At 43.8% G+C, this 24758-nt stretch overlaps 1 protein-coding gene and 1 pseudogene across 1 annotated transcript; one reads left to right on the forward strand and one right to left on the reverse strand.

The window, feature by feature from the left end:
- Positions 1-7112: 7112 nt before the first annotated feature.
- Positions 7113-24667, forward strand: LOC136487739 (probable DNA gyrase subunit A, chloroplastic/mitochondrial). The gene is made up of 27 exons (XM_066484870.1): positions 7113-7628; positions 8450-8519; positions 8639-8704; positions 9818-9919; positions 10320-10364; positions 10477-10575; positions 10680-10766; positions 11275-11345; positions 11444-11552; positions 11658-11720; positions 11855-11920; positions 12016-12104; positions 13751-13799; positions 14517-14594; positions 14664-14766; positions 15220-15290; positions 15389-15478; positions 18083-18208; positions 18313-18473; positions 21162-21243; positions 21324-21488; positions 21582-21683; positions 21993-22117; positions 22976-23096; positions 23487-23541; positions 23632-23731; positions 23845-24667. Exons 1-27 carry the CDS (start codon positions 7222-7224, stop codon positions 23933-23935), a joined length of 2793 nt encoding a protein of 930 aa, XP_066340967.1. The 5' UTR covers positions 7113-7221; the 3' UTR covers positions 23936-24667.
- Positions 18591-21109, reverse strand: LOC136510311 (amino acid permease 3-like; annotated as a pseudogene).
- Positions 24668-24758: the final 91 nt, after the last annotated feature.

Consider the following 24758-nt stretch of genomic DNA (forward strand, 5'->3'; position numbering starts at 1 on the left):
CATTCGTATGGCACCTTTTGAGACCCTGTATGGCAAGAAATGTAGGACACCTCTTAACTGGGTTGAAGTGGGTGATCGTGGGTACTTTGGACCTAATTTTATCAAGGAAGCTTGAGAGCAAGTTAGTGTTATTCAGAGTCATTTGAAGACAGCTCAGAATCGTCAGAAAACTTATGCGGACAAGCAAAGAAAGCCCTTATAGTTTTAAGTTGGTGACCATGTGTACCTAAAGGTATCCCCAATCAGAGGTGTGCATCAGTTCGGAGTACATGGATATTTTGTCAGCAGTATATAATGTCTTTCATGTTTCCTAATTAAAGAAGTGTTTACGAGTTCCTAAGAAAGTGGTGGAAATTGAAGGACTTCCCTCTCCAACCTGATCTTTCTTATATTGAGCATCCTGTCAAAATCTTGGATGAAAAAGAGAGAGTTACTACGAACAAAGTGGTGAAATTTTATAAAGTTTAGCGGCAAAATCATTCAGCGGATGAAGCAACTTAGGAGCAGGAGAGTTATATTCTGGAGCATTATCCCCATCTTCTCCCCGGTGTGTCGAGGTAATAGTTTATGTTAAAAGCTCACTCTTACCCTTTTTCCTACACTAGGCACTCACATGAAATCTCAGGACGAAATTTTGTTTAAGGGGGGAAGAGTTGTAACACCCTTAGTGTTACACCCTAAATTATTTACAAAAAATATCACGAGCATCATGTTTATGTGTTAACACATGTGATAGAATGTGTAGATAAATTTTTTGTAACTTAAAATGACTAATAAAAATGTTAAACGAAAGTTGATTCAATAGGTCCATGTATATCAAGTAGGGTTGAAAACTAATTTTTATTGAACAAAAATGCTATAGAACATACATGTGACGCGTAAATAAAGTTTGAAGTATAAACTTTGTAGATGATAGTAAAATATTTGCTGTCGAAAAATGATATTACTAGCTAATATTTCCACTAGCTTAAAAATCATAAATTGAAATCAAATTCGGCTCAAACTTAGAAAGATTCCAAGTTGTCAACAACTAGACATTGCTATGTTTAGCAAATTATTTCAAGAGATTGGGTTAAGGGTGGTGTAGTGTTATAGCTCGATTGGGTAGTCTCATATGCCTTCTTCAGCATGGTGAAGATGGTTTGGTTCTTGGAGCAACCGTTTAGTCATTTTAGACGCTTTAAAATTCGTGCACGTCACAATCTCAAGATGGTTGGTGCCGTGCGTGCGGCCACTCAGCGCCGCGCACATGGCCGCGTCCCGTGCGGCCGCTTGGGCTTAGTCAAGGTCGGCCGCAGCGAGCCGCCTTTGGTGCCCTGCCCCACGCTGCCTCCTTTGGTGCTGCCATGGCCGCGCTGCACTGCTATCGCCTTGCCACAAAGTCGACCAGCCTCGCACCGTGACGCTGCCGCTACTGTCGCATCATCGTCACGTCTGCGCCTATCCACTGTACCCCTATGCCGCTGCTGGCCCAGTTCAAGACCGCCACTGCCGCGCGCACGTGGCCGAGCCACCGTCGCCTTGTCAATTAAGGCACTACGGCTGCGTGGGCCACGCCGGTCGGACACACGCACACCTTGTCTGTAGCGCTTGCGTGTGGGGGTCCTGATCGTGCCGCTCGCATTCTGCCAAGGCGAGGACGAGCCGAGCCCACCTGCCGTGCCCTATCTCTCTCTTTCTGGCTCAAGTCGATTCGTAGTGTTGCTGGCTTCATCACACAGCTACCTAGTTGCCCGCCCCCATCCCGCCTTTAATGGCACCCGGTCGAGCTTCAATTTTGGAGCTTTTCTCCGTCATTGTGCCGATAAGGCCGAGCCCGCCCCTCATCGAGGGAAGCTCTCATCTGACCACCTTAGGCTAAATTGGTTGCACCGCTAGACTCGCCTTGAACCCCTCCTTGCCATGCACACCTAAGTCATACCTCTACTGCTGTCCCAACACTACTGGCGTGGTCGTGTTCGCCGCGGCTCATCGTCGAGCTCGCCGCGCGTACGTGGCCAGCCTTGCTCGAGGTGTCTCTGGCCAAACCATCACCTCGACCAGGTCCTTGGTGAGTCGTTGATGCTCACCCGCTACCTTTACTACTCCCTTAGAGTCGTGGCTCACCAGAACATCGTTGTTGCCACCATAGGTTGTCCGCCGACATGGAGAGGTCACCCTGCGTCGTCCTTGATCTCCAAATCACTGCCCATTGTTGCACGATGTCCCGTAGCTGAGCATCGATTCTCTAGATGGGTCGAGGGGGTCCATAGTTGGCCGGCGTAGCGGCCTAGTGCTGGTCAATGCCGCGCCAGCGAGCGTGGAGGCGTCAGGGACCTCTTCGATGTGAAGACAGGGTTATTATGAGAGTCTTCTTGAAAAACGTTGTCTGTAGAAATAGTGCACATAGTCGTCGTGTTAATAGAGGATAGTGCGGGGGCATTTCTGCAAAAGCATCGGCGCGCGTGGGCTTCCTCATCAGCGGGCCGCCTCGCGTGCGTGGGCCGATGTCGCGTGGGTCACACCGTGGGCCGCCGCGTCGCGTGGGCCACGTGGGAGAATTCGATTTTCTTTTTCATAAGGAATTAGAAATAGTTTTCTAATATAATTTTTGAGCTGATCTTTGGTAAATCATATAAAATCATGTAGATATCCAAAAATCATGAAACAAATTTTGTTAAGTTCCTAAAATTACGCTCTATCTGTTAGTGTATTTAGTTCATACATATACATATTGATACTAGGAGCTATTAAATTATTTAAAAATATTTAATATTGTTAGGAGAATTATTGTAGGATTTTTATGGTAAATTGGATGATAGCTTTAGCTCTAAAAATTTTATAGCAGCATCGTGGTATTATTATGTGATTATTGTAATTTTTGTAGCTTTAGAATAGGCTAAACATTAGGATAGTTAGATGCTCTTTATTTAAATATACATTAAATCATTAGTAGAAATAAAGATATATTCTTCATTTGTAAAGCTAGGTGTTTGTTAATGAACCCAACACTTTGCTTGGTAAAAATGATAGTTAGCTTAGTACCTTAGTCATTAGAGCTAGCTTAGTAGCTTAGTATGCGTATTCTTATTTTAAGAGTTGCTGTTGCATAAATGCTAAGTGTTGCATCATCATCGCATGCATGTAGAGAACGGTTGGCGGAGATCGTGACCACCAGCGATCATGAGTTCGAGGAAATCGTCGAGGAGTACGAGGAGGAGATTCTCGTGCAGAAGGAGGTCCTAGAGCCGCCACTGACTGACTCAGCTGACACCGTGCTTGCCCAAAGCAAGCCCCGGTGCATAACCCTTATTTTTTATAATCACATATATATATATATATATATATATATATATATATATATATATATATATATATATATATATATATGTGTGTGTGTGTGTGTGTTGTGCATTTACGTTACAGAAATTTTATGAAAACCACCTGCATAGATATAACTATCATATGAGTCCTACTAGTACAGGTTCGAGTACCTGCTATGCTTAGATTTTCAGTAGCATGAGTAACCTGTCGTTACTCACAATAGGTGATTATTATAATTACTCTCGTGATAAAATGATGAAAGGAAAAATAGAGACAGGACAGGGATATGGTATGGATATTGGTGGGTGTAACAGGTTGTGTCTCGTGGCCAACGTAGCTTAGCTTGGTTACACTGTTTTACCTGTTCGTATCGATTAAGGACCGTCCGTTGCTGAGGATGGTAGTTAGGTCACAGACTTATTATTCCGAGCACATACTTGTTTATAGAAGCGGAAAGACTCGTTACGCTCTTGTCGTGGGTTCTGGTTCTTTTCGGACCGACTGATTGAAGATAGAAAAAGGTGGAGGTCGAAGCACCATACTAAGATCGGGTCTCAAGTGTGGAGGGCTTAGAGTCAAAGTTTGGACGAGGACCTAGACCCTGTGATAGGAGTGGAATGGGTTGGTCTTATTTGTGCCTAGGGTACAAACGGGCCGTGTGTTTCAGGGTACCCAACTGGGATACATTGGTTCACGAATTGTCATTTTCGTGAGACGGTACAGCTTGGCTATGGTCTAGCTCCGTAGTAAGAACTTGAAGATAAAAGATGGTAAAATGGTTCTGATGACTCAACTCTTGCTTGAAAGTAGAACATGTGCTTACCTAGAATGGTTAGCTAATGAAGTAATCATGACTACCAATAAAACTTTACTGTAAGAATGAAGTATTAGTAATGCTTTTCGCAAACAAAAAAAAACAACAAATCCATATTGCCTATCATACTCCTTGGAGTCAAGAAGCTATTCCTACTAGTCGGATAAGTCTTACGAGTACATTATGTACTTAGGGTTTATTTTACCTCTGTTGTAGGTGCAGCTTGAGGAGTAGCTCTTGTATAGGAGAATTCTTCTGGTAGGCACAGATAGATCCTTGTATCATTTTTGCTAGATGTTTATTTTTATTCGCTGTTTAATTATCGTACTCTGAACTCTAAGCATTGTAACAAATAATTTCTAAGAACTCTTGTTGTATGAAATGGACTAAATATTGTAAGCTTGTTATTGGATTCTAGATGTAAAATTTGGATTGTTTCGAGTTCTCTCTTGAGGTGTGCTCGACGGAACTGTCCGATATAGCTAACTTTCGGGGTGCTTAGTGTGTAGTAAAAGACAGGACGCCTCCGAAAGCGTGTTATTTCGGATGGTTCTGCCACAGTGAATAGGCCTATCAAAATAAACACTCAAATTTTTTTATCAAATTTACCCTGCGACACTGACGTTCTAGAGGGCGGTACTACCGGACTGTAGGCACTGTCGGACCAGAACAGCGGCACTGCCGCACCTACAGACAACTTCGAGTCATAGTTCAAAATCAGTGAATGAAAATTTAGATTGAAGAAATTTCTCAGCCTACCGCAGATATGATAGTCACAGACTAAAAGCTAAAAGTTGTAGAAACACCGCACATAAGTAGATCGATTAGAAGCCATAGAAATCACCTCAACCAATAATATGAAATGCAAGTAATGTAAATCAAGCACAAGTGACACAATAATTTATCCCGTAGTTCGGCTTGCCACCAAAGCTTGCCTACTTCCATGTTGTCGTGGTTAGCCACTAAGGCTTAGGGCTTTCCAACCCTTCCTTATTCTTAAGTCAAGAGACTTAACTCTTGAGATGAGTGATGAGTATACTAGCTTCAAGAAATGATTACAAACCTTTCGGGGGCTACCACACAAGTTGGCAAGCTCCACAGACGACACTCTAGCCGGCTAGGAGCTAAACTCTAAGAGTAACAAACACAACCGCCGGCCAAACGTGAACCAAGTGCTCTTTTGAGTTGAGGAATCAATGGAGCTGCTCTCTAATCGAGTTTTGGAACCTTTTCTCTCAAGGATTGATAGAAAAATCAATAGATTTTCTTGAAGGGCTCAAGGTCACTAATGGAAGGAGAGAGAGCTCCTTTTTTTATTTTGGACGAAGCTAGAATGAGCAGAAGGAAGAAGATAGTCGTTCGAGGAGGAAGAGGATGGGTATAAATACCCCCTTAGCTCCAACGGGTCACTTAAGTCATGGTATTATCGTGGCTTAAGTGCAGGTAGTGTCCTCTCTTGAAGTACGGCAGTGCCGCACCTAGTCAAGATAGGAATGATAAGAGTGAAAGTTTATGCTATCTCGGCTGTGAATCTGAGGATGCATGTGTATATTTGAGCACTTGGTAGCACATGTTAGCTTAAGCATTGTGTCCCACTTTATAGTACGGTTTTTTCTATACTCAAATTCAAAATATAAAAGAATTTAAATCTCCTTTGAGTTTCAAGCCATCAACATTTATAATTGGTGGCTCCTCCATTTCGTATAGTATCCTCGGATATAAATGTTCTCTTTGTAATCTCGACAAATCTCATTAGTTTTCTAATTGCATGATCATTATGACCAAACCCACCTATTAGGGCTTGATTGCACTTTCAGTGAACTTGAGAGTAGCATTCTGTTAAAATGAAGTCATGGGAGTGACGAAAGCCTTCGTCGCGCCTGTACGCGATGTTGTCGTAGATGCTCGTCGCGAACAGGAACGGCTCCTGCGGCACCCCACCACCACGTGCAACGCTCGTAGGTTGTGCTTGCACACGTCCTTGCCAGATAGGACTATAGGAGCACGCGCTAGGACATGGGCTCGTGGAACCGCTGCACCAGCGCTAGCAGGTTCCAGCGGCCAGAAGCACGCATCCTTACCTGAGTTAAAGAAGCACACGTCCCGTAGCAGGTTCCGGTGGCCAGAAGCAGCGCATCACCTTCGCCACCGCCGGAGCCATGGCCCTATCGATGGCTTGGACGAGACCGACGAGGCGCCGAGAATGACGCAACTGCCGAGGGTGGAGCCGAAGTCGGCCTTCCACTTTAGGAGCACGCCATCGTCAGTGCCAGCTCGATGTGGAGTCGCCACAGCTGAGCGGAGCACCTCAGAGCGCCAGGAGACGCTCGCCGCGGCGGGGGATAGGATCTGGTTGAGCGCGTGGCCATGCCGTCGACCAGGATGCGTGTGAAGTGCATGAACGCGCCACGCCCGCAAGCTAGCGCCTGGTGCGGCAGGGAGCCCGATACAGAGGAGGAGGAAGAGGGCGGCGGGTCGTTGGGATGACACAGTCAACGCGGACGAAGACTGAGTCGACGAGCAGTACGAGCGCGTGGAAGCGGCGCGAGATGAGGGCGCTCTTGCTGAACGCCTTGATGTCGCCGATGTGGTTGAGTATGTCACGCTGCAGGGCCCTCCTCCTCCTCCATCCCATGTAGGTTATATGCACACAGATTGGGATCGAGGAGAGGCGTCGGTGCGGGGCAGGACCGGATGGGGCGAGAGCCGGGACAGCAAGGACGTGCGCAAGCATGGGCGCTGCGGCACGTGGTGCCAGTGGTACAGCAGGAAATCGTTTCTGTTCGCGACGAGCGTCCACGAGAACAACCCGTAAGAGCGTGACGGCGTGATGGATGCTACTTTCAGTTCTGTCACTTGTGTCACTTTATTTTAATAGAGTGTTATTTTTATTCACGGTTTAATCTTTTAATGATATTTTATAAGAATAAACTTTCGATAATATTTAACGGAGATCGCAACCAATTTGCACAAAACACTGCAACCCTTTGCCATCCCACTCCAAAACCCTCGCAAAACCCCACCTCCGCCTCCGCTTCCGCTTCCGCTTCCGCCATTCTCTTCCCCCAATGCGGCAGTAGCTCCCCGCTGCACACGGCGAAGCGATGGCCCTCTCCGCCGCGCTCCGGCTCCCGCTCCCGCGCCTCCTCGGCCCCTCCGCCTCCATCCTCGGCGCTGCATCCCGCCGCCGCGCTGCCGCCACCACCGCGCCCGCGGCCGCCCTCCGCCTCCTCGCGGCCTCGTCCCCCAGTCCCGCGTCCTTCTCCTCGCGGCCCTCGCGCGGCCTCCGCTCGCGCCGCCGCAACCGTGGCGACGATGGGCGCGCGGCGGCGGCGGCGGCCGGCGGCGCGGAGGGCAGCGGAGGTGGAGTGGCGGTCAAGGAGCGGATTCTGCCCGTAGAACTGCACAAGGAGGCCACGCAGGCCTACATGTCGTACGCGATGTCCGTGCTGCTCGGCCGTGCGCTCCCCGACGTCCGTGACGGCCTCAAGCCCGTGCACCGCAGGATACTGTGAGCTCTCGCCTTCTCCTCTCCGCGTTCCTAGTTCCATGTGTTGCCTTTTGGGAGTAGGAAATACATAGGGAGTAGGAAATACATGTGGCAGATAAGCTATTTTGAGCTGTACAGACCGCATAGATGCTACATTGTGTTTGCTTGAAGAATGGAAAAGCTCGACAGTACATATGGTGACATGGATTTGGAATAGGGCGGCCAAGTAGTGTGCACAAATTGCTCTTAGGGAAGTATATTACAGTTACAGCCCATGCTGTTGCTTGTTGGATGGTTATGAAATATCTTAGTTGTTCAAGGTATTTACTAGTTATACATGGATACTGCTCACTTTGTATAAGAGATGCCCTTTTGGCTGATGTAGCGTTGCCAACTTGCCTATGCCTCATTTGGAACGTGGGAATTCCATGGGAACAGTATATTTTTCCTGTAAAAATCCTTATTTCCAAAATGCCTATTTGCCATGACCTGTTTTCAGCTTGGCAAATAACTACTAAATATGAAGTTTGTCTGGAAAGTCTTACCTGGTCTTACACTGCCCTTCTCAACGAAGCAGAGTTGTTGTTATGTGCTGCATTTGTTTTCTGGATGTAACCTTATCTGAAATATTCTCATGTTTATTTACCATCTGCGTGTCTTCCCTATTACTTATCGTTGTTATCTAAAGGACTTATTGTCAAGGAACTTCTAATTTCAAAGAATTTTTTGGGGGCATATACAACTCTATCCATATAACTGTCTATGTACATCATACTTCCCTTATATTCCTTTTACTGACCTTGCTCCATCCCATTTGGGTGATTTCTAAAATCTGTCTGCAGCTATGCCATGCATGAGATGGGCCTTGCGTCTCGTAGGCCATTCAGAAAATGTGCCAGAGTTGTTGGTGAGGTATGCAAGCAGGAACTTGTTTTAGTTAGCTATAAATTTGTTCAATGATACTGCAGCTTTGTGTGATACCATTCTTCCTATTTGGTATTTCATTGCCGATTTTTTCCCTAATTTTTCAGGTACTAGGTAAGTTTCATCCACATGGAGATACTGCTGTTTATGAAAGCTTGGTTAGAATGGCCCAGGTAAAAATATTTTGAATGTTATTTGATTAATGAGTCAGTACATTGTTATCTGGTTGCAAGAGAGACATCTAGCAAGGTCTGAACTAAATAAAAATTGTACACTGCTGTCAGCTCTTTGCATCAAGGCTCTTAGTATGCTTGTTGTCACCATATCAGTTAATTTGAAAATAACATTAACTGTTTACTCCATGCTCGACAGAGATTTACATGTGACAGTTGTACTAAAATATAACATTATATGTCTGCTAATCATTATTATTGGGGCAAACCGTTGTTTACTACATTTGCATCCCAGCTTCCCCTAAGGTCACCCTCAACAGTTGAGCTAATATGTTAGCTTATACTTTGCCACGTCATTTTAAGTTAGTACAAGAGATGAGCAGTCCAACAGTCTAGCTCTTAAATCATCATCATGGGTCCCACCTCCTTTCTTCCCCACCCACCTTCGTCCTCTTCCTCAGGCTGCCCTCACACTGCTGCTGCCGCCCTGCGTGCTCACGGCCTCGCGCTAGGCTGCCGTCGGGCTTTGTCTGTGCCAGAGCGCTGCCACCGCGCGTGCTCGCTTTGGGTCGCCGCCACGCGTCCTTCGCGCTGGAGCGCTGCCGCACGTTCTCTGCGCCAGGAGCTCTGCTGCGTGTACCGGGGCGCCGTCGCACGTGCTCGCACCGGGCCGCCGCCACGCCGGAGCTCTGCTACCGGGCAAGTCCACTGCCCTTCTCACGGACTACTCTCCGTGCGTCTTGCATCTTCAACAGAGAAACAAGAGCCATGGCCATGCGTGCGTGAAGAGTGAAGCAAGAAAGAGAAAAAGTGAGGAACAGAGATGGGCAGGCCCACACGAGCATCTCGTAACTTGTTCGAGCTAGGCGTAGAAACAAGAGCGAGCTCCTCTTTTTCTCCCTCTTCTCTCTCTTCCAAGTAAGCAAAATGCTGAGGTGGACTTCTATGAGCTAGCTGAGGTGGACTTGTTGGAGCTGCCCTAATGTTTGTTTGTGCTCAATTATTGTTAAATGTTCCTACTTGGCTTTTCACATATCCATTCTGCAGTTAAAGTTATGTCTGTTTTGCACATTTTCTGTAAACTACAAGTTTTTTTTTGTTATGTTCTTTCAGGATTTTTCCATGAGGTACCCGCTTGTTCAAGGACATGGAAACTTTGGCTCAGTAGATGCAGACCCTCCTGCTGCTATGCGATACACGGAGTGCCGCTTGGATGTAGGTTTGGTTCAGTCGAATTTATTAACTCATATACATCCGAAATATTTTATTTGCACAAAAATGTATGGAATATTTTGTTACTCCTTAATTAGGTAACTGCTAAGTTTGTTCATTATGTACATTCATCCCTACTGAACTCCATGTTGTGAAAGACACCCAAACCATTTATTGATTTCATACTGCATTCATCCCCTACTGAGCACAGTTTTTTTTGGAAGTCACGCTAAGCACTACACATTTTTTTATGGGAATAAACGCTACTTATTGTTCTTACTAACCTCTTAGCCTTTTAACCACTTGAAATAAATGAATCTCAATATATCAAAATGATATTTACACTGCCTATCTGTTAACTACGAATGGTTTACTGTTGAATGACATTCTTGTTGTGTTGCAGTCGTTAGCAGAAGCCATGTTCTTGACTGATCTGGAGCTGAACACAGTATATCTTTTCACTCACTTCTCAGATGTCATTCTCTTTATGTGGTTGTTGCACGAGTGCGATGTTGTTCCTTTTTCTCATCCTTTCCATGCTGTTGCTTGTTATTTGACAGGTTGACTTTGTGCCAAACTTTGATAACTCACAGAAAGAGCCATCTCTGCTTCCAGCTCGTGTCCCATCTTTGTTGTTGAATGGTTCTTCCGGGATTGCTGTATGAGCTCTTATTTATTTAATTAGTTTATTACACAAGCGATACTACTAATCTGGTATTTACTTATGTACAAAAATGAAATTCTTTCTAATGTTTAAACTCAGGTTGGAATGGCAACAAATATTCCACCTCATAATCTGGGGGAGCTTGTTGATGTGCTTTCTGTTATTATTCAAAACCCTGAAGCTACAGTGAGTAATATACCACTCCCTCCATTCGGTTCTCTATCTTTTAATATCATTATACTACATATATAATTATCTTATATTACCTACCCCTTTTTGTTTGCATGTGTTGTATGTGTGTCAAAATGTCTAAGCGCTCAGCTGATAATTTTTCCCTCAGATAATTATCAACAAATCCTATATGGAGCAAGGAAGAACAACTGCTTAGCATGTGCAAATGATCACTAGGAATTTGACGCTCCGTTGCAGAATCATCGGAATTATTTTGTTAACTGTTGAAGTAGATAGCAGAACAATAATCTCATCGTGTGGTTTGCTAGCTCCCTAGATGAGTGTCACCTGTCGAGATGAGTAGGCCATATGGAATATGATTAACGCAGCTGAGCTCGTCCAGTTGTGTTACTTAAAATAAATGAATTAGACATTGTCACTGTTAAGTTATTTTTTCTTCTGAGTCTGTAGATATCTCATAATCTTAACTTCACTTTTGTGTTCTGTTTCTTGCATTTGAAAGCTCCAAGAACTACTGGAATGCATGCCTGGTCCTGACTTCCCTACAGGAGGGACAATCCTAGGAAATCAAGGGTATTTAATCCCTTTTTTCTTTGGTCTTGTTGTTGTCTCTGACTTCTGCGCTAACTTGTGTACCCACCTCCACCTCACTACCTTTCCCTCTTAAATAGTATTTTGGAAGCATATAAATCTGGACGTGGCCGCATTGTTGTAAGGGGAAAGACTGACATCGAAACAATTGACGAGAAAAGCAAGCGCACAGCTATTATTATTAAAGAGGTATGACCGTATGAGTTACAGATTTTGTTTTTGGAGTAGTGGCTGACATCTCTACTGTTGTTTGGTCGAGGGCATGAACTTACTAATTTATACATTTCCGCACAGATTCCATACCAAACTAACAAAGCCACTCTTGTACAAAAGATAGCTGAGCTTGCTGAAGATAAGGTAAGTTTATTTGGAGCAGACTTAGTTGTCTGGTTGGTCTTAACCTGAGTCTATTCTGTGATAAGTTTGATATTTTGCTAGCGCCATGATGTAAACATTAAGAATTCCTACAATTGTTGTGTTCTTATGTGCAGGTATTGGAAGGTATTAGTGATATTAGGGATGAAAGTGACCGCACTGGAATGCGTGTAGTAATTGAGGTTCGCACCACCATCTTTTATTTCTATCTGGAGTCTAGGGATTTTAACTTTTGTTTTTTATGTGGAATACTTATTTTCCTTGTACACTGCTCCAGCTGAAAAGAAGTGCAGATCCTGCCATTGTCCTGAACAACCTGTATCGTCATACAGCTCTGCAGTCTAGCTTTAGCTGCAACATGGTGGCGTAAGTACGCTTAAAGCTTTAAACCATTTCTTTACAACAATAACAACAAAGCGTTTACAATCAAAGAAAACAACCAAGCGCCCTAAGTAAGTCGGGGTAGTCTCGAATGCTTAAGCCATTTCTACAATTTAGTATTTTCACTACATTTAGTTTTATGTTAAAAAAAAACATAAAATGCGGCCACGTCCATTGTTTCGATGTCAGTCTTTCCCCTCACAACAATGCGGCCACGTCCAGATTTATATGCTTCCAAAATACTATTTTATGTTTTAGAAGGGCGGGCCTGGTGCAAGCGGTAGAGTCTTACCGCCTGTGACCGGAAGGTCCCGGGTTCGAGTCGCGGTCTCTTCGCATTGCACAGGCGAGGGTAAGGCTTGCCACTGACACCCTTCCCCAGACCCCGCACAGAGCGGGAGCTCTCTGCACTGGGTACGCCCCCTTAGTTTTATGTTTTACAGCAAATAGGAAAACAAGTTACTCGTTTTCTTGATTCTTGATGTTACTCTTTTCCTCCCAAGAGGACATGGCAGTGAATAGAAAAGTCTCTTCTCATTTCGTTCGGCCGTGGTCTTTGATTTTGTTATCCTCTTTTCTATGAGATTAATATTATCACTCATGCTAGTTAAAGCTATAGTTCTTGAATCAACAACAACAACAACAACAAAGCCTTTAAGTCCCAAACAAGTTGGGGTAGGCTAAAAGCTATAGTTCTTGAATCACAGTATAAAACTATAAATCTCTTCTCTATTTCTCCTTCATCTTGTTTCTGAATTTGGAAGTAAGATTACTGTCCTAATGTAGAATGCTTGAAATAATATCTTGTCTTGTTTCTGAATTTGGAAGTAAGATTACTGTCCTATTGTAGAATGCTTGAAATAATACGGATGAAGGAACAACTAAATTTAGGTTGTGTTTGGATGGTGATGCTAGCTGGCTACCACTTTCATGAAGGGGTAGCTTGGCTGGCCAATTTTTTGGGGAGCTGGCCAAACTTCCGCCATAACAAAATAGTAACCAAATTTTCAGGGCATGGCCAAATTTTGTCTTGGCTTGGTAGTCACAATCCTACATGTTGTCAATACCATTCGAAATGGTGCTCTCTGAACAAAATAAAATTCTGGAGTTCAGTTGTTCGGAAATAGAAAATGTTTCGATGCTTTCATTTTGACTTATCAAGTGTTGGGAATACCAAAACCTCAGATATGCATCCCTGATGACACATGCAAAATATCTTAGATGCTGATCTGCATCTTTGAGCTGCTCATGATCTTGTAGTTGAAGTGATTGCATTAGTTAGATCTTACTTCCTCCATCCCAAAAAGAATGTAGATCTTGTTTCCCGAGGAGTCAAACAATCCTGAGTCTGATTAGATTTATAGGGAATATTATCAATATTATCTTTAGATTGGTTTATTATGAAAATATATTGCATAATTAATCTAGTGATACTTATTTGACATCATAAATATTAGTAATTTTTTTATATATTTGGTGAAACCTTGCAATTGTTTGACTCCTCGGCAAGCGAGAGTTCCATTCTTTTATGGACGGAGGGATGAGGGAGTATATTGTTAGCAGTGCAATATAGGACAAGAAAAAATTTGCATTTTTGAATCTCATGTCTGTTTTATTCTTGATCTGTTCAGTATACTTGATGGGCAGCCAAAATTGATGGGACTGAAAGAAATTCTTCAGGTGCTGTTGCGTCATTTATTTATTCTTATTATGTTTTGCACAAGCAAAATATTGATTTTAGAAGCTGCATGCTAATATGCTATATATCTGATATGATGCTTGTTTTTAACTGACTAAAGGACATAAAACATAAGATACTTTAAAACTAACTAGCACTGGGCATCCTTATATACATGGATTTGTCGAGAGCTCAAATTAGATGTTCAGGAGTCTTCTTTTATAAAGAAAATATTAGATGTTGCTAGCTATCACCAGTCTGTCGAGGAGTAATCTTGCTACTAAATTGTCTAGCAATAAGCCAATAATAGGTGTTTATGCCACTTCTTTTGGATGCATTTGTGGAGGGCTCAAGTAGCCATTTCCAATATTAACTACATTCTTAGATACCAGGCTTTCAACTGAGTATTAACTGCAAGGAATGTTTATCTGTCACCAGTATACTTAATAGCAAGGGCCACAGTACTGATGGAATCAAGCTGAGCCTCTATCAATATATAATTTCATGTTGCTGAGTGCTAACAAGACACTTTGATATATAATTTAGGTTGACATCTGCACACTAATGTCATAGCCCTTACCACTTTTGTGTGCATTTAATATTTTGTATCCTTAAGTTACATTTCCTTTATACAATGTCTATGATTACTTGTACAATGATGTTGGCTCTTTATGAACGTGAGATTTAATTTCCCATTCTAAACTCTGGTTCTGCTTCAGGCGTTCCTTGACTTCCGATTCTCTGTTATTGAAAGGCGTGCAAGATATAAGCTTTCACAAGCTCTAGAAAGGAAACACATCAGTGGAGGTAAATTGATTTAGGCTGGTTAGCTTCTTTGGATGTTGAAAGGTCGATGATTAATTTACTTCTTGCAGGGAATTGTTATTGGCCTCGACAATTTGGATGCCGTGATTCAAATAATACGAGAAACATCAAATCACACTGCAGCAACAGGAGCTCTAGTGAAGGGTAATATTTTGCAGTTCTATTATGACATGCTTTGTCTGATTTAGCTACTATGCTGATCATTACATGAAACAAGTGTAGAGACATTATGTTGTAATTTGGACCACCTTAATTCTATGCTTCTTACCCTAGTCCTGCACTTCTGGTTCATCTCCCTCCTAAATCACATTGACTTAGCATGTGAGTGACATAGTGCTATGGTACTTATCTTAAACTTTGCTCCAATGAAGCAAATTGTTTATAGATTCCTAAATCCTCGATATTCCATGATGGACTCGAGCAATGATTTCCTATAACTATGGACAATCTAAAGCTGCGCAGTTTGCCATACAATGTGCCTTGGACATTATATCTTGCCTCCATAAACAAAAACACAAACTTTATGAAACGGAGATTATTATAAAAATATTATTGTAAAGCAGATTTGTTTCATATGTTTACCCTGTTCATGTGCAGAATTTGATCTATCTGAGAAACAAGCTGAAGCTCTGTTGGATATCACACTAAAGAAGCTTACTTCCCTTGAGGTTTCTACATTTGAATTTTATTGTGTTGACAGCTATTTGATTAAACTCGATTCCTCTCTCCTTCCCGAAGGAGCTGAACGGACCTCTGCTTTTTGCAGCGGAAGAAATTTGTCGATGAAGCTAAAACCTTGTCAGAGGAAATTTCTAAGTTAAATGAGCTTCTGTCAAGCAAGGAACTTATCTTCCAGGTTCGACATTTCTTCATATTTACAGAATTTGCTGTATGTTCATAATTCATGTGACACTAGTTTAAGTTTTTTTTAGCATAAAATACAGCAGGGGAAACCCCCACTGACACTAGTTTAAGTTACTGTGCATATGGCATGCTCTGAACTGTATGAACTCCTTTCCTTAGAATTGGAGGATTGCAAATGATTTTACATGGGTCTATACTTTGTGCAATGTTGGTAAAGAATTGCTATAACTTGACAGGACATGGTACTTGGCAATAAAATTGGTTGTTTTCCCATTATCTCTGACTGTAGACTGTAACAGCAAGGCTCTGGATACATGGGCAGATCATGTTTGTCCCATCAAATCTTGTCCAAACTTTTAGCTTTCTCCTATTAGAATTCCTCTTCTGCACAAGGAGCATGTGACTTCATTGCTATACATTTGGGAAATGGGAATTAAATAAAAAAAGGACGTACCAGTGCAGAGAGCTCCCGCTCATCCGTTTTGTTTGAGATAATGCCGTCAATGTTATTAGTGCTTATTTCGTTTGCAATCCAAACAACAACAACAACATAGCCTTTCAGTCCCAAGCAAGTTGGGGTAGGCTAGAGTTGAAACCCACCAAGAGCCCCAAGTCACGGTTCAGGCACTTCAATAGCTGCTTTCCAAGCACTCCTATTCAAACATAGATCTCTAGGTATATCCCAAGCTTTTAAATCTCTTTTTATTGCCTCCCCCCATGTTAATTTCGGTCTTACTCTACCTCTCCTCATATTATTAGCTTGGCTTTGGACTCCACAATGCACTGGAGCCTCTGGAGGTCTCCTTTGGACGTGGTCAAACCACCTCAACCGATGTTGGACAAGCTTTTCTTCAATTGGTGCTACCTCTAGGCGATCACGTATATCATCGTTCCAAATTCGGTCCATTCTTGTGTGACCGCAAATCCATCGCAACATACGCATTTCTGCAACACTCAGTTTTTGAACATGTCGAATCTTTGTAGGCCAACATTCTGCTCCATACAACATAGCCGGTCTAATCGCCGTTCTATAGAACTTGCCTTTTAGCTTTTGTGGTACCCTTTTGTCACAGAGAATGCCAGAAGCTTGTCGCCACTTGATCCACCTTGCTTTGATTCTATGGCTAACGTCCGCATTAATATCTCCATCCCTCTGTAGCATCGATCCCAGATACCGAAAGGTATCCTTCTTAGGCACTACTTGACATTTCAAACTCACATCTCCCTCCTCCTGTACAACTCCGCCAAAGTCGCATCTCATGTATTCGGTTTTAGTTCTGCTCAATCTAAAACCTTTAAACTCAAGGGTCTGCCGCCATAACTCTAGTTTCCTATTTACTCCCGCCTGGCTTTCGTCCACTAACACTACATCATCAGCGAACAACATACATCAAGGGATATGCCCTTGTATGTTCCTGGTAACCTCATCCATTACCAAGGCAAAGAGATACGGGCTTAAGGTTGACCTTTGATGAAGTCCTAATTTTAATCGGGAAGTAATCTGTGTTACCATCGTTTGTTCGAACACTAGTCACAACATTGTTGTACACGTCCTTGATGAGGGTCACGTACTTTGATGGGACTTTATGTTTGTCCAAAGACCACCACATAACATTTCTTGGTATCTTGTCATAAGCCTTCTCCAAGTCAATGAAAACCAAGTGGAGGTCCTTCTTCTGCTCTCTAAACCGCTCCATAACCTGTCTTATTAAGAAGATTGCTTCTGTGGTTGACCTTCCGGGCATGAAACCAAATTGGTTTGTTGATATCTGCGTCGTTCCTCGCAGGCGCTGCTCGATGACTCTCTCCCATAACTTCATATTGTGGCTCATCAATTTAATTCCCCGATAATTATTACAACTTTGGATATCTCACTTGTTCTTGTAGATTGGTAACAATATGCTTCTTCTCCACTCCTTAGGCATCTTGTTCGATCGAAAGATATTGTTGAACATCTTGGTTAGCCATACTATAGCTATATCCCCGAGACATCTCCACACCTTGATTGGGATACCATCAGGGCCTATCGCTTTTCCCCCTTTCATCCTTTTCAAGGCTTCTCTGACCTCTGATTCTTGAATCCTCCGCACAAAGCGCCTGTTAGTGTCATCAAACGAGTCGTCCAGCTGAACGGTGTTGTTCTCGTTCTCACCATTGAACAATTTATCAAAATACTCTTGCCATCTATGTCTGATCTCATCCTCCATTCACCAAGAGCTGCTCCCTCTCATCCTTTATGCACTTGACTTGGTTGAAGTCCCTTGTCTTCCTATCGCGAGCCCTAGCCACCCAATAAATCCATCTTATGGTAATATGTTTCTTCCTCGCTTGGTATCACTGCAGTGCTTTTATAGAGAGGTGATGAACCAATGTTTCGCTGCTATGTCTTGAATGTATAGTTTTTTTTTCCTTATTGAATATATAGTTGGAGCACATCCGAGGATCTTGATGTCAACAATTTCCTAGTTTTTATGTTTAAGTTCTTGAAATCTCACACTTGTGATTAAAAGTTCTATGAGTATACCCGTGTTAGCTTCCTTTGCATTTCTTATCTTACTGCGCTGCCAGTTACTAATTGTTCCTTCTGACGTTTTAGCTTATACAACAAGAAGCTGCCGATTTGAAAAACAAGTTTTCTACACCGCGGCGTTCTTTGATAGATGATTCAGTAAGAAGTGAAGTTGATGACATTGATATTATCCCTAACGAGGAAATGCTTTTGGTGCGAGCAATTGTCTATTCCTACCTTCTAATTATCCAATATAGTTTTATCCTCACTCAGTTACCCCATTTTTTCTGCCTCTCTTCACATGCCTTTACATCTAGAAGATTCTTAGTGAGAGAGGCTATGCTAAGCGAATGAATCCCAACACATTCAGTTTACAACATCGGGGAACCATAGGAAAGTCTGTTGGAAAGATGCGGATAAATGACAGCACATCAGATTTCATTGTTTGCCAGACACATGATCATGTTCTTTATTTCAGGTATGTGAACCAGGAATGAGTAAATCTTTTAGCATCTTTGGAAGTTCTTTGCTTTTAAGAACTACATAAGCTACAGTAATCTGTCAACTTCCTCCAGGTCACAGATATTAGCCCATATAAGTTTATCCTAAGTCAAAATTTGACTAGCAATATTTATAAAAGGAGTAAAATGCACCGGAGGTCCATTAACTTTCGCTGGGGTGTCATCTAGGTCCATCAACTTTGAAACTGCATTTTTTGGTCCATGAACTTTTAAAATGGTTCATTGCAGGTTCATACCCATTTATTTAATCTTAAATCCAACTTACATTTGCAGAAAACCCCCTACCTTTCTTTATCTTCTACGCGCTCACCCTTCCTGCTCAACGGTCAATGCCACTCAGTCCGGCTGAGCCGTCGGCAACGACCGCGCCTTCGCGCGCGCGTTCTGCTTCGGCGAGCGTCGCGGGTCCTCCCCCAGTGACTGCTTGAAATGCCTTGCCGCTGTCGCCCAGGACGTCACCGACGGATGCCGTGGGGCGGTCTGGCGCGCCGGCTGCTTCCTATGGTACGTGGACACCAACGCGTCCACGGCCCGCGAGGACGCGTGGTGCGGCTGGTTCTACGACGACGACACGCTGACCGCGGCGCTGGGGACATGCGTGGCCAACCGCACCGCGGCGGAGTGCTCCCGGTGTCTGAACGAGTCGGCGCAAGTGGTTCCAGCGCTGAAGGAAGGGAGGCAGCTGTCGTTGGTCCACGGCGACGTGGTGGTGGTCGTCGGCTACTCTTGCTACCTGCGCGTCCCATTATCCCCTCCAAAGATACAGTGGCCGGTGTGGGTGAACTACGGTGAGATGAAGGCGCTGTGCGGCCAGGCCGCAGCGGCGCGACGCTCGACGAAGGCGAAGATGGGCTGGCAGAACACCTGGTACGCGTCGACGAGGTGCACGATGATGGCGACGTTGGCGACGTTGAGCAGCCAGAAGGGCTCGTAGAAGCCGAATCCCGTGAGGAGGTTGTCCGGCGTGGTGTCGCCGAACGCTGCGTACCCCATGCACCCGCACAGCATGTAGAAGATGGTCGTGGTCGCCACGCTGAGACGCGTCGCCTTCTGCATCACCTTCGACTCCGACGGTGGCGGGGCCTTGATCGTGTCCTGGAGAAACAGAGCAACGTTGATTAGGAACAGAGCAATCTCTGGGTGATGGAAACAGAGGAGAGCTCTATAGAGGTCTTGATGCTTACTTGGATTTCGATGAGGATGTTGGAGAAGGAGTAGGCGAAGGCGATATTGCCGAAGGCCTGCAGGCTGTGCCAGACCTTCTGTGTGGAGGTGACGCTGGCACCGATGCTGATGCCGGTCAGGCTTCCGTTGAACCCACCATTAGCTGCAACAGTTGAAACAACCGTTTAGTAACTGAACTGAGCAACGAAATGACATCATGAATTAATATTTCTTGACAAGCTGGATTGAAGGAATGAAGGACTTACAGATGGTCTGTGCGATGCCGAGGGAGAGTCCGATGGAAGAATAGGTGAAGGACATGACGGCAGCGACGATGGAGAGCCACGAAATCTAATCGAAGTCCGGTATCTGCAAGAAGACGATCTGCACGGCGCCAAAGACGATCATGTACGGGATGCTGGAGCTGCTACACGGTTCAGCATGCCGTGGGTGTGGAAGCATCCAGCCCTCCTGATGGCCTTCATGCTGATGGACGACGCGATGGTGTACCCAATGGCGACGCCGACGAGGTTGGCGTACTGGATCACGCCGTAGAACGTGACTTTCGCGCCGCCGAGGTTGGAGCGCACGGCGTCCATGTAGGTGTAGTTGCGCTTCCTCGTCTCCGGGTCGCCCGTGCGGTAGCACTCGGCGAGCAGCGTGGCCGTGTAGTAGGTGACGAAGGCGAAGAGCAGCATGGCGGCCGGGCCGGCCACCCAGCCGAGCTGCGCGATGGCCCAGGCCAGGGAGAGCACCCCGGAGCCGATGACGGCGGTGATGATGTGCGCGCTGGCCGTCCAGAACGTGCCGGCGCGCTGGGGCCGGCCGTCGTCGTCCAGCCACGCTGGCCTCCCCGGCGTTCCCGGCCTCCACGGTGACCTCCATCGGCGCCACGCGGTTGGTGCCTTCGTGTGCCGCCATGGATCAGCCCAACCGGTCGAGCTCCCTCTCTCAGAGCAGTGAGGACTGAGGAGGCTGGGTGGCTAGCTGTGAGGCATGTGGTAGGGGGTTTTCTGCAAATGTTCTTTGGATTTAAGGTTAAATAAATGGGTATGGACCTGCAGTGAACCATTTTAAAAGTTCATGGACCCAAAAATACAGTTTCAAAGTTGATGGACCTAAATGACACTCCCATGAAAGTTAATGGACCTCCGGTGCATTTTACTCTTATAAAAGTATATCATCTTAAATTAAAAAGATTATACTATGAAGGTATTATTCATAAGAAATCTAATAATTTCAATCTCATGCTGTCAATATATATAAATTTTTAATATGCTAATGGTCAAAGTGACTTAGGACTGACCTAGATGGACTTATATTTACTATGGAAGGAAGTAGAAAGCATGTTTGAACCTATACAAATACTCCTGGAATTTACTTGTTGCATTTGAAGCTGCCCGCTTGGACTTGTACTTACTGTGGGCATGTATTCACTGTTCTATTCTCATATAATGTAATGTAATGGTGTTTATTTTCAGTGACAAGGGAATTGTATACTCAGCACGTGCTTATAAGATACCAGAATGTACTAGAACTGCTACTGGGACTCCGTTGGTACAGGTGCAGTGATAAATGTTAACTTGGACTAATGAAGCGCAGCAGGCGATATGCTAACATTTGCTACTTCGTTCTTATTTTAGCTGCTATCTTTATCTGATGGAGAGCGGATAACCTCCATCATTCCTGTGAGTGAATTTGGTGAGGACCAATGTCTAGTGATGCTCACTGTTAATGGCTATATCAAGAAAGTACCTCTTAATGCCTTTTCATCAATCAGATCCACTGGTATCATATCAATTCAACTGGTATACCATCTCATTTGCTTGCGTTTCTTACACATACCATATCATCATTAAAATTTTATATACATCTTTTATTCAATAACTACTAAATGTTAGGTTCCTGGTGATGAGCTTAAGTGGGTCCGTCGTTGTGGCAATGATGACTTGGTTGCATTGGCTTCACAGAAAGGGAGGGTTATAGTCAACTCATGTGATAAGGTATGCTACAAACACACATCTTGGTATTGATATATTGATTCCTGTACTCTAGTCAATGGGAACTGCTAGCAGATTTTATATCGCAGTGTAGCTCCTGAGAATAAAACCATTGTCACAGAAGTACAATTTTGCCTTCATTTTACAAATGGTTTTGTTATAAATATTTTAACTATGTTTGGAGTTTCAGTAAGTTCAATTTTTTATACCATTCAAGTTTTGTTTGGTTGACTATATGTGTGAAAGAGCTTGCCATTTTGGGTTGCGGTACTTACATATATTTCCTTGTTCTTATATTCACGTTTCATCCAGCTTCGTGCCCTTGGAAGGAATACCAGGGGTCTATGTGCGATGAAGCTAAAAGAGGGTGATAAGATGGCAGCCATGGACATAATTCCAGCAACGGTGCACAAAATGCCTGAAAGATATAACAGCAGGTAATTTCATCTATAGTTTGGGAAGCTGGTTAGTAATTGGCACTGTGTAGTATGGGTTTGTAAAATAGGGCCCTGTTTGGATATGAGGTATTTTTGTAGTTTTGGATTGGAAAAATACTACAGTGATAGTCTCTGCACTCCAGCAATCCACATCTAAGGGATTGCGAAGATGAGCTCCTCCATATTATTGCTCTGTTTGTAGTAGCAACATGTCTTTGCTGTTTGCTCCTCCATCTTGCTATGTGAAGATGACAGCAAATCTATTGACAAAACTATGTACCTCCCAAATTCAGTGGTGCATCATAAAGGTCCTCTATACCAACTTGTCTTAATGCTTGCTTTACAGTGTTTATATACTACATAGTATATTATATATAATATTAAAAATCCTGATATATACAGGATGACTACTCGACTAGGACCGACTAGGGTCGACTAATCGACCTGGTTGGCGACCGATCATAACTAATTGGCTGGGCGATCCCATAGCAACTAGGGTTGATTAGATGATTTGATAACATGGCCATAGTTTTCTAAAACTGCTGCATCCAAACAGACCCTTAGTAGCTTTAGAAAACGTGATAAGAATTTGAGTATATTCGAAATACTGAAAATCCAGTGATAATAGATATTGTGCTTAAGTATAGGCACTGTATCCTTCTTATAAACAACTTTATTTCATATACTAATCCTGAAACCAACCTTTTGCTTCCCTCAGAATTGGTTTATTGTCCATGAAACTTCATTTGTACTATCCTGTTTCCAAGCCATATTAGTTAATGTATATCTTCTCAGTTTGGGTAGTCCCTGTACTCCAGTGCTGACCAATTTGTCTTTATGTTATGGACACTGCTCCAGGGTCAGAGATTTGAGTCCTCCATGGTTGCTTTTCATTGCTGAAAACGGTATTGGGAAACGGGTGCCCTTAAATGCTTTCCGGCAATCAAATTTCAATGCTGTAGGTTTGCAAGGCTACAAGGTATGATCAGTTTATGGTCATCAGTTTCTGCTACCAGACATTTATGTATTCTTCAGAAGTATTCTAAAATTCAGTGCTTTTGGCTTTAAAACTGAATTCTTAAAAGGATGCATTATGTACATGAAGGGCGGGCCTGGTGCAAGCGGTAGAGTCTTACCGCCTGTGACCAGGAAGGTCCCGGGTTCGAGTCGTGGTCTCCTCGCATTGCACAGGCGAGGGTAAGGCTTGCCACTGACACCCTTCCCCAGACCCCGCACAGAGCGGGAGCTCTCTGCACTGGGTACGCCCTTTTATGAATTATGTACATACAACAGACTTTAGGAACGTGTACTTTAAAACTTTGGGTGCATTTAACCTGTTTGATTTGGTGTATTCTATTTTGTTTTGCAGCTTCCAGAAGATTGTCGTTTAGCCGCTGTATTTGTTGCTGGTCATTCACTCAGTGGTACCATTTCTGAACTTGTTTCTTCTTTCTAACTTTTAATTTGTTGTATTCCATTATATTATATGCTGTTGCCTGTGAATTCAATGGCAGAAGATGGTGAAAGTGACGAGCAGGTTGTTTTAGTTAGCCAGAGTGGCACTGTAAACAGAATCAAAGTTAAAGATATATCTGTCCAGTCTCGGCGGTCGAGGTAAGCTAGGATTCAGTGCTTTAATAAAAGTGTGTACCTGGTTCCAATTCATTACCTTATCGTTTTCCTTAATCAACTTCTTCAACCATGCTCTATCTCTGTTGGGCAACCAGGGGAGTAATTCTGATGAGGCTGGAGCATGCTGGAAAGATCCAGTCAGCGTCACTGATATCCGCTGCGGCAGCAGAAGTAACAGAAGATTAGTCCTGCACCCAAGATGCAAGTAGTTTAGTCTGAATTGAATCCCTGGTGTACGCTGCATGCCAACTGCACATTGAGCATGCATTTTTGACTGGTTTCCTGTCGCTAATAAGCGTCAGGAATCATGTAAAATTCCACGCCAAGGAATAGTCCGTAGCTTATCATTTGGTGGGTAGATTTGCGGTTGCCATTGTTCTGTGCAGGTTGTGCGGTGCCCGCTGAACTCAGCGTAATGAGGAGGCTTGACATGTATTTATTCGTGTCCGGAGTGATGGATGTAAAATGGCACTGTGGCTTGCAAAATCCTTTTAGGGTTTTCGTCTTGTGTTGGCCCTGCCCCTGAGGTATCTAATGATTGCTAGGTGTTAATTTTGGCTTGTTTGTCTGCTTTTATTTTTTGAACGTATCTACTGTAACTAAATATTCACTCCTAACAGAAACCACTGGCCTCCTGGTCGAAATAAGTCAAAATTCCGGACATGGGCGCGACAGCAAGATTCAAGTACGTCGACGCGGCTGAAACAAACGTTAGCTAAAGCAGTGGCACGCAGTCATGCATTTCAATACCCCATCAGAAGTGCAGAATCCATGCCATTGTCGAAAACGCTATCATTCTGATGTGATTGTGTTGAACATATGGACCATGAAAGAATCTCGTAATGTAATGGCAACCAATTAACTCAACTGAACGCTTTTTAGCTGCTTGGTTCAGAAACATCTCAAGGTCCAAATTACATAAAACAATTTATGCCATGCATTTCAATACACCAGCAGAAGTGCAGAATCCATGCCATTGGCGAAAACGCTATCATTCTGATGTGATTCT

Source organism: Miscanthus floridulus, chromosome 1 (assembly GCF_019320115.1).
Source record: "Miscanthus floridulus cultivar M001 chromosome 1, ASM1932011v1, whole genome shotgun sequence".
NCBI lineage: Eukaryota > Viridiplantae > Streptophyta > Magnoliopsida > Poales > Poaceae > Miscanthus > Miscanthus floridulus.

What these genes read in the sequence shown, in the direction of transcription:
- LOC136487739 (XM_066484870.1), top strand. Translation starts at nt 7,222, where the DNA reads ATGGCCCTCTCCGCCGCGCTCCGGCTCCCGCTCCCGCGCCTCCTCGGC. An exon ending in AAGCTCTAGAAAGGAAACAC is followed by an intron (nt 14,595 to 14,663) that starts ATCAGTGGAGGT and finishes TGATTAATTTAC; the next exon opens with TTCTTGCAGGGAATTGTTAT. An exon ending in CTAACGAGGAAATGCTTTTG is followed by an intron (nt 18,209 to 18,312) that starts GTGCGAGCAATT and finishes CTTTACATCTAG; the next exon opens with AAGATTCTTAGTGAGAGAGG.